This window comes from Phalacrocorax aristotelis, chromosome 7, assembly GCF_949628215.1.
Source record: "Phalacrocorax aristotelis chromosome 7, bGulAri2.1, whole genome shotgun sequence".
Lineage (NCBI taxonomy): Eukaryota > Metazoa > Chordata > Aves > Suliformes > Phalacrocoracidae > Phalacrocorax > Phalacrocorax aristotelis.
The window spans coordinates 55,455,472-55,464,675 of NC_134282.1; the positions used below are offsets into that span (position 1 = coordinate 55,455,472).

The 9,204-nt window shown below is 49.4% G+C and overlaps 1 protein-coding gene across 1 annotated transcript; it reads right to left on the reverse strand.

The window, feature by feature from the left end:
* Nucleotides 1–452: 452 nt before the first annotated feature.
* On the reverse strand, nt 453–8,942 carry PDIA3 (protein disulfide isomerase family A member 3). The gene is made up of 13 exons (XM_075100923.1): nt 8,679–8,942; nt 8,462–8,540; nt 7,398–7,515; nt 6,848–6,955; nt 5,786–5,915; nt 5,194–5,310; nt 4,926–5,051; nt 4,193–4,375; nt 3,544–3,652; nt 2,538–2,666; nt 1,753–1,832; nt 1,161–1,218; nt 453–865 (listed from the first exon to the last, which is right to left on the reverse strand). The coding sequence occupies exons 1-13, from the start codon at nt 8,837–8,839 to the stop codon at nt 746–748; spliced, it is 1,518 nt and encodes a 505-aa protein (XP_074957024.1). The 5' UTR covers nt 8,840–8,942; the 3' UTR covers nt 453–745.
* Between the last annotated feature and the right edge of the window lie 262 nt (nt 8,943–9,204).

Genomic DNA, 9,204 nt, shown 5'->3' on the forward strand with positions numbered 1-9,204 from the left:
CCCATCTCTCTTCACCCACGGTCTCACTCCTGACCTTCCTCGTCAGCACATTCTGGGCTAAAGGTAGGACTGCCTGTACCCCGAGATGGTCGGTCACAGCCCACACCATCTGACAGCAGCATAGGATCCTATTCCTCTCTCTCCTGAAGGGAAAGCCACAGCTACCAACCTGCTTTCTACCAGGAGAAGTAATGATCTTACAATTAACTGGTCTGAACCACATACAAGCCAGACAAGCCTACTGGCTGTGAGAAACACCCTCAGCGCTGGCCCCACCTCTGTTTGGGAGGAGTATGTAGTTAGTAGCACTCCTCCCCTACCACTTCACTACTTTTGCACCAAGAGTCTTCTAAACGCTCACTGAAGGAAACTAGGCTCACAGTAGGAAGTTGCTGCCTACAAAGAGCAGGATTCTGGTGTTAGGTTTGACAGGTCTCCATAAGACAGGGACATTTGGTCTTAAGGGGGTCATTTTATTGTTTCACTTCTCCAAATGTACAAAAAAAAAAATTAGAAAATAACCCTACCCCCCACCCCCTCCCAAACCACAAAACAAACCAGTCTGGGGAGCCCCACAACAGTGCAGCTAAGAGATGGCAGGAAATTAAACAGGACTAGATACAGCAGCTGGGTCCCCTCAGCCCTCATGGTCACTGGCTCTCCACAACCCAGAACTGGCCCCAGTCTGCCCAGTGCTTCCCCAATTCACACAGAGCTCATCCTGACAAGATGGTGAGTGGGTGCTTTACAAATCTTCCTTCACCTTCTTCTTGGATTTCTTGGTTTTATCTTCCTCCTGCAGCACAGGAGTGTTGGTTGCCTCCCGCTTCAAGTAGCTAATGAAGTCACTCACTTCTCTGCCACCCTGCAGAAAGCACATGACAATAAGGCAGTGCCTGTACTCCCTGTGGGATTCCCCTTCACTAGAGGGGGAGTTCAAGTGCCAGGCAGACCACAGTGACTGCAAGCACAGCTCTCCCCCATGGGTCTGCAGGGTGCAGCAGAGCATTTCCAGCAGATGCCACTGGGTGCGTTCCCAGGGTAACAAACGGAACAGAGCACAGAGCTCCACCCCCAACTCCAGAGAGGCTCGGCATTATTTGGACATCTGGATACTACTTCACTTCTTTACAAAGCAGCAAGAACAGCAAAACACTCACCTCATACTTCTTTGGACTCTGCTTCTTGCCAGCTGGAGCAAAATAGATGGTGGGGAAGCTGGGGAGAGGAGAGAGACATCTAAGCTCCTAACATGTTCCATTTTCTTTCAGACCAGCCCTCACTGAAAGGACTCAACACCCTGCATTCCTCTGGTTCAACATGGTAACAGCTTCAGCAGCTCTTAAACCAGCAGGTGTGGCCTCCAAAAGCCTGGCCACGTCCAGAGTTGACTGAGCTCACCTATGTCCAAGTTTGCTAGCTAAACTGTTTTCAGAAAAGCGAGCCCAGCACTGTTTTCACACTGCCAAGAACAGAATCACAGCAGATTCAAAAGCAGAGGAAGGGGTTCCGCAGCACAGGCCTCCAGGCGCAGTCAGGACACCAGAATCCCAGAGAAGCAAGGCAGATGAACATCCCTGGTTTTCACTCTCACTTTCTTCACTCTAAGCAAATGCCTAGCAATCACATGCCAATTGCCCCTGCCCATCCTCCCTGGGAGATTCTTTCAGCTCTTCCATTGTGGTTGCTGGTCAGAGACAGAAGCCTGAACTCATCTACTGACACGGTGGTGTGACAACGGTTAAGACTTACCCTCTGACTTCATATGGAGAAGGCACATCATTGGCTGTAGCATCCATTTTGGCAATGACGATATTGGGGTCTTTACTAAGCTGTTGGTAGAAAGAGCTTATTAGTAACCAATCCAGAGCAGTTAACACCATCAACATCATCTAAGATAGTGATGTCAGAGGACTGCACACAGTATGCTAAAAGGTGAGGCAGAATAAAACTGCTCAGAAGAAATCTGCTCAAGAGGGGCACAAGGAACAACGTCCCTCCTCAGTCAGCTGTATGCAGCACACATCTCCCAGTGGTAACTGCTGCACTGGTCTGGTGTAACTTCTGGAGAACGCTTACCCCAGCGCAGCTGCTTACCTTCAGCCCTAGGAAGGGAACTGTGAGGATAAGCAGTGCTCAAGAAGGGGTGCCTGGCAGCCAAATAGCAAAAGGCTGTTCAGATCTGGGAGAACAATTTATTTACTCCACTTGTAAAAGAGTGCAGGGCAGTGTTATCCTTGACCAGATGGGAGACTATAATCATGCAGAGGTAAAAGACCCAAAAAGGAACTTTGCCATTTGAGGCCAGACATTGAATCAGGGGATATTTATGTGCCACAGCAGAGGGCCTATTGGTGTGGTTGCTACCACACTCCAGATCCTGCTAACGTACTCCTGCGTTCACAGGAGATGCCAAAACTCATAGTCCTCAGGAAAGCACAATTATGCCCTGTTACCATTCCGGCTAGACAGAACCTGCAGGATTGTTTAGTGCTGCAAAATTCTAGTTTGCGTTTGCAACACAGTCCCAGACCTACCTTCTCCCCCAATTCTTTGTATTTGGGCTCCAGATTCTTGCAATGGCCACACCAGGGTGCATAAAACTCTATCAGGACATCTTTGTCTTCTGCATTAACAATTTCATCAAAATTCTCAGCAACCACCACCTGATAATGTTTGATCACACAAGTTAGTTTTAACTCAGTCAAAAGCGAGGCTGTAACACAACATGCTCAATACACTCTGCCCAAGAAAGCCTGGCACTCCCACAGGAAGAGTGACACTGCACCTGCACAGCAAGCAGCAAAATGATCAAACACACAACTCTTCACCAAGCTATAACATCCTCAACTTGCAGGTAAAAATCTGTCATAAGGTACCAGCACTACCTGCAAGTGAGGTTTGCATCTGTTATCCTCATAGGAGGAGGACAAAATAATTCTTTTTAATCCCAGCAAGTTCCAGGCTGAGGAATCAGTTTAGCAAGACTGGCTAAGGCCATCCCCATAGACACACAAATGACCAGTGACTTCCACTGCCTTATAGGCCCTCATCATAAAGCCAGGCCATGGAAAGCTTTCGTTCAAGGCAGAATTTACTGGGAGGGATGAAAGGTAGGAGTTCTACCACCCCCCACAGTGATGAGATGAACATATAACACCTTAAAAATGGTGCAGTCACAACCAACTTGAAAGCCATGCCAGGTGGGAGCGCATGCCAACACCGCAGGCATTCGCATAATCCCAGTAAATTTGGACGATACTGAACTTGTAGAGTGCATCACGAGTGTGTTCAAGCAGCAGTTACTATACTGAGAGAACAAAGTGGAATCAGAGCTGCAAGCTGCACTTATCCCTTGGCTCAAAAAACTGCACTACAACAAGGGAGTGAATTCTTCTTCCACCTATCACACCAGAGGGTTCTTGACATGCCACAATGCAGCACTTGCAGCATGAGACACTGGCCTATGAGTAGAAGCTGCTGCTGAACAGCATTTCTTCATCCACTGGTAGGAGCTGCTGCTACATTTGATACAGCACTCACCTTCACAGGGCCATCGTTGCTTTCAGGTACAGGCTCCGATTTCAGATACTTTTTCAAGTTTCCATCAAAGTAATCTTGCAGGAATCTCTCCAGAGCCTTTCCATCACGGCTGAAAGTGAAGTGACGTTTTAAAGCCATCATCATACATACAAGATGAGAGGGAAAAACTTTCATGGCTCATTTAAGCTCCTTCCACCCACAGAACAGATGCCAAATGCATCTCCCACAGTGCCAGTCTGCGGCTGGCTTAGAAGATCCCAGAACGAGTGCAAAGATGCCCTCAAAAGTTTTGAGAGGAGGCTGGATGCACATCCCATTCTAAGTTTTAGGCCATCCAGCACTGTTTAAGTTTCTTTTTTTCAAGAAGAAAGGTACAACTATGTCCTGTGCTCTTTAATGCATCTTAGTTCCTAACCAGACACTTAAATATCTTGAATTTTATTCTCTACCTTTATATAACAGGAGGGGCTGCAAACTCTCTAGAGGGCAGGAAAACACAGGAGTAGGAGCCATTTTGACCCATCAGTCATTTCTTCTAGCTGGAACATCCAGCCTTCCTGTTTCCTCCAAGCTGACAAAGTATGATCTGGTCAGAGACCCCCAGACCAAAGTCTACCGAGACGCAACTCTGCTAAGTTCAAAAACTTACGAAAATTCTTCCTGCATGACATATTTATCTCCTTTGGCAGTTCTGATGGCAACAACCGGAGCCTCACCCACGCTGCTGTCCAGGCCATACTCTGAAAGCTCGTGGCCAAAGGTTTTCCGACTAGCAACAGCAAAAGACAGTTTGTGGCCAGCGTCTAAGAACTTCTTTGCAATCATCATAACTCTGATGAGAAAACAAAACAAAACACACAAAACATGATTCCTTTGAACATTATCTTCCATGTGACATAGCAACCTTCAAGTTGAAGCACACACTGGACAAGGAATTCAACAGCATGATGTGTTCTGCACAGGCATATCCTGTAGAAATGGTGTGGAGAAGCAGAGGAGTAAGCTCGTGTCTACTGTGAATGAGGCCTGTGCAAATGTCGCGTGCATTCATCCTCCACCCATCAGCATGACCACCAGAGTCTCAAGCACCAGGGAAAAGGATAGAATACCGCACAGCACTAGTAAGGAAGTTTGTGATTAAGGTCTAAGGAATAGGGATCCAAAAGCAAGCCCGTGGGGTTTCAAAGGATACACAGTGCATGCTTTGGGCTCTGCAGGCAGCAGCCACCCCAGTAGTTCTGATTAGAAACTCAGCTGGCAGCTTTCTGGGAGAGAAGAATTCATATATGGACCGTAGAAGAAACTTGGGCAACTGAGCTGTGGCACAGCACGGATGCAGGGAACAAGTGACAGAAGCCGACTGACCCCCCGCCATTGTGTACCTGTTGCGCCAGTAGTTGGAGCCCTTTGCGTTCTTCTCATAGTCCACATCATAGTATGCCACCAACAAGTCCTTCCCCTGTATCAAGTCTTTGTTGTCTTCAGTCATGTGTGGACAGATGCCAAAGCTATCAACGAGACAGATGTTAGCGGCTTCAGTTTCGCCACCGAGAACATGTCACCTCCCAGGAACAGGCTTGATGCAGCACACTCTTGTTTCCCACCCAAGAACATTAAATGCCAGTAATCAATAAGACCTAAGGAACTCACATGTTCTCCTGGATAAATTTCTTGATCTTTCCACTGGTGATTTTGTCTTCTGTATACTTCACAGAGCTGTCCTCGAACTTGTTTGTCAGGCGTGGTGGACGGAATAAGACTATACCCCTGAGGGGAAGCAGGTATTGTGAATTAGTTTAAACCATCCCTGCGTTTCCAAAGATGGCAGCTAGACGAGGTAAGAACCCAATCTCCAGTGACTACCCCCATTCACTGTTCATAGTTTCAACAAGGCTGTCTAGTTTCTTGGTGGCACTACTCTACTAGACCTACCTGTCAGACCCTTCTCCCATATGCAGACAGGCCATGAGAAACAAAAACCCCACCATAACAAGCAACGGGGAAGAAAAACACCTCTGTTGAGATACTTTCCATCCAGAGGCAGACACTAACCCTCCAGAGCCTGCAACCTTTTCTACCTTTCTATCTTGGTTCCAGAGAGATAAAAAGATATGCCACTGGCAGCTGGGGAAGAGACAAGACCTTAAGCTGTGTTCAGAAAGTAAATCCAGTTAACAGCTGAAACCCATGAATTTGTTCCAGGTGTCTTAATAACAAGAAATCCTTGTGTTAAACAACTTACTCTCCATCTTCCTCATACTTCTGCACCAGTTGGTCCTCACTGGTATGTGCAAAACGGTAGTTATCTCTTAGGTTGTTGGCGGCTTTCATGAATTCTGAGTAAGCATCCCCAGATGCATCTCCAAAGAAGCCTGCAGCAGAAAGACAGATGGTGACCCCAAACCGACTCAGCAGCAGTCCCTGTGCAGCCCTCATCATTTATCTCTACATGGCACTGAAAGATCACTTCTGAATTAAGTCCTCCAGTACATGTTCTGGCCTTCCACCTTTGACAGCTTCTCTCCCATTTTTATTGGAATCTTTCTACATTCCCTCACCTCCACGAGCAGAAAGTTACTCAAGAGTCTGCCCAGCTTAGCCATTCGGCCAAAAGGCAGTTGGCCTCTGAGCACCAAGATATCCATTTGCAACCATCTGACACCACTAATGGCAACAGCTGCCAATGGTACTTAACACAAACAAGTTTGGGAATGTTGATCGATACTTGTCCAGTTACACTTGTAAGATGGCACCTGATCTGCACAAAGGAAAGCTGCTATTACTGCTTGTAAACCATGATCCAGTCATACGACACTGACAGCCTACCAGTGTCACAAGACACACCCAAAGGTACTTTCTAGCAATCCAAAGATACCTGTTGTCAGCCAGCCAGAAGAGCAACAAACTTTAAAAAATACACACTATGGTGCCAGCAGGTCTGACAGACAGTCAAAGAATCACAGAAGAGAAAAAAAAAAAAGGGAAAAAAGAAAGGTTGGAAGGAATCCCCAGAGGTCATTGAGTCCAACCTCCTGCTCAAAGCACGATCAGCTTCAAAGGCAGATCAGGTTGCTCAGGGCTTTGTCCAACTCAGTTTTGAAAATCTCCCAGACTGAATGTTTCGAAATCCCTCTGGGCACACGTTCCACTGCTTTATTATGAAAAACTTTTTTGCTCATGTCCATCTGGAATTTCTCTTGCTACAGCTTGTGATACTGCCTCTTATCCTTTCACAATGTGTTCCTCAAGACATCTCCCAGAGCCAAGCATATGATCATTTCAGTGCTGCACTGCATCTACTCACCCACTACAGAAGCATCTTTATCACCGATGAATTTCTCAAAATCAGCCACAGAATTGAGAGCCACCGAAGCAGGTCCTGCCTGTTTCTTGAGATGACTGACAATCCCATCTTAAAAGAAAAGTCAAATGATTAAAGGCATCAATACAGAGTTCCCCAACAGATTTTTCAACCTTCCTAAACCAAAATTTGTTTCTGCAGAATCCGTACACTTCTCCCATACAATAAACACAGTGTGAATTGAAGGAGCACTATCATCAACTTCACAGAGGAATTTTCAAGCATTTTCCAAATACTGCACATTGAGGGTAGTAGGTGTTAAAAGATAACATGGAAACCTTCACCTTCAAAAGACAGCTTTAAGGGATACTGAACATCCAGGGTTCTGCTAACACAAAGAGATCTGGAAAGGGCAAGGAGGGGGTGGGTGTGTGGGTGGAAACCTTCTTTGTATCCCTCAACACGTGTAAAATCCCTGACACAAGTCTATTACACATGGGTCTGCCTTCCAGCATCATTTTGGCAAACCAGGTGCTTGACAACAAGCTCTCACCTGCTGTCCTGGGCCCATCATAGGTTCCTGCCTCTTCTCCATCTCGAAAAATCTTTAGGGTGGGATATCCACTGACTCCATACTTATTACAGGTGTTTGAGTTTGCTGTACAGTCAACCTGAAGGAAGAGGAACATTGCTACTCTGTGACCTAGCCACCCGTATGCACAAAAGAAAATGGCTTTGCCACTGCCCACATTATCACATATAAAGTGTAGAGGGTCTGAAAGCTCTCAGGTGTCTTTAACCAACGCTGGATTCCTTTCACAAAAAGCATAAGGATCTGCAAAGCATCTACAAGACCAAAACTGAAGAGTCAAGACTGAGTAAGGAGGTAGCATAGGTGCAACGGCAGGCCTAGAAAAACATTTGAGGAAATACTGGAAAGATTAAGCACTTGCAAGTTTGGCCAGACTACACACAGAAAAATACTACAAAGGCTAGATTCTTGTAATCAATGACAGGCTTAATGGGAATCAACTGTTCTCAACACCTTATCAGTCCTAAAGTTCCTATAACACCTGAAGAAAACAGGTTCACCTCAAGTGAGGAGGTGGCCATGGTGTCAAGAATCCATGCCACATCCCAGAAAAAAAGAGGGAGACCCTGGTTTGAGAAAACCATACAATTTTTCTGATGAAAAAGAAAGCTCTTGCACAGCAACCCTTACTTCATAAGCCAAGGAACAATACCATGAAGTATCGGGCACAGAACAGCACTACACTATTTCTCAGACTGGACTACACAGCTCACATAAGGCTCTTCCTCCCAGCCGGGGCAAGCCCTCTTTTACACACTAGTACACACCCACTTTATGCTCTGCACACCCTCTGAGTGACAGCAGCCCTCGCACGGTTCACCTTCCAGATAGTTCCCTGGCATCTAAATCTTGAGGAAAACGAAGCCCCTCCGAGCTCTACAGAGCCTCGCCAAGGCCCCAGGCGCACGCCGGCGGGCGTTTTTAGCGGGCTGCAACTGCAAGCCTCTCATTTGGCCAAAGTCTACCCGCAAGCCGCCCCCGGGACAGCACCGCCCCCTGGACGCGCTGCCGCAGCAAACCCTCACCTTCACCAGCGGCACGATCCCCTTCAGCCGGGTCGCCGCCGCCTCGTACTCCGGCGCCAGCCGCTTGCAGTGACCGCACCTGGAAGGACGGGGGAGTCAGGCCGGCCTGGAACACCCCGGCCCGCCCCTGCCCCTTCCCCGGCCCGGCCTCGTCCCGTCCCCCCGTCCCCGCACAGCCCCGCTCCACCACCCCCGCCCGCCGCCGGCGGCCCCTCACCAAGGCGCGAAGAACTCCACAAGCACCAGCCCCGGGCGCTCGGCCAGGCCACTCTCGAAGTCGGCATCGCTGAGCTCCACCACGTCAGAGGCGCGGGCGGTGAGGGCGAGGAGGAGCGGGAGGAGCAGCAGCGCGGCGGGCCGGGGCCGGGGCGCGGACATGGCGGGCTGGGCTGCGCGGCGCGGGCCTCCCTCCTCGGCGGCGGCGGCGGCTGAACAGGCGCCGGGGGCCGCAGGCCGGAAGTCCCGCCTACCCAGCCGGATCTGCCGTGTGGCACATCTCCGTTGGGCGCCGCGACGCGCGTCACGCCCGCCCCGGCCAATGGGCTGCCGACATCCTGCCCCGGCCGCCGTGTCTCGGCGCCCCTCGGGCCGCGGCGGGGCGGGACCGGACCCGACCGGCGGCCCCGGGTCCCGCCCACCGCCCGCCCACCGCCCGCCCACCGCTCGGGGGGCCGCGGCCCCGAGCCACCGTGTCGCCCGGGGCTTCCTCCCTCCCTGCCGGCGCCGTCCCGGCGCTCAGCCCC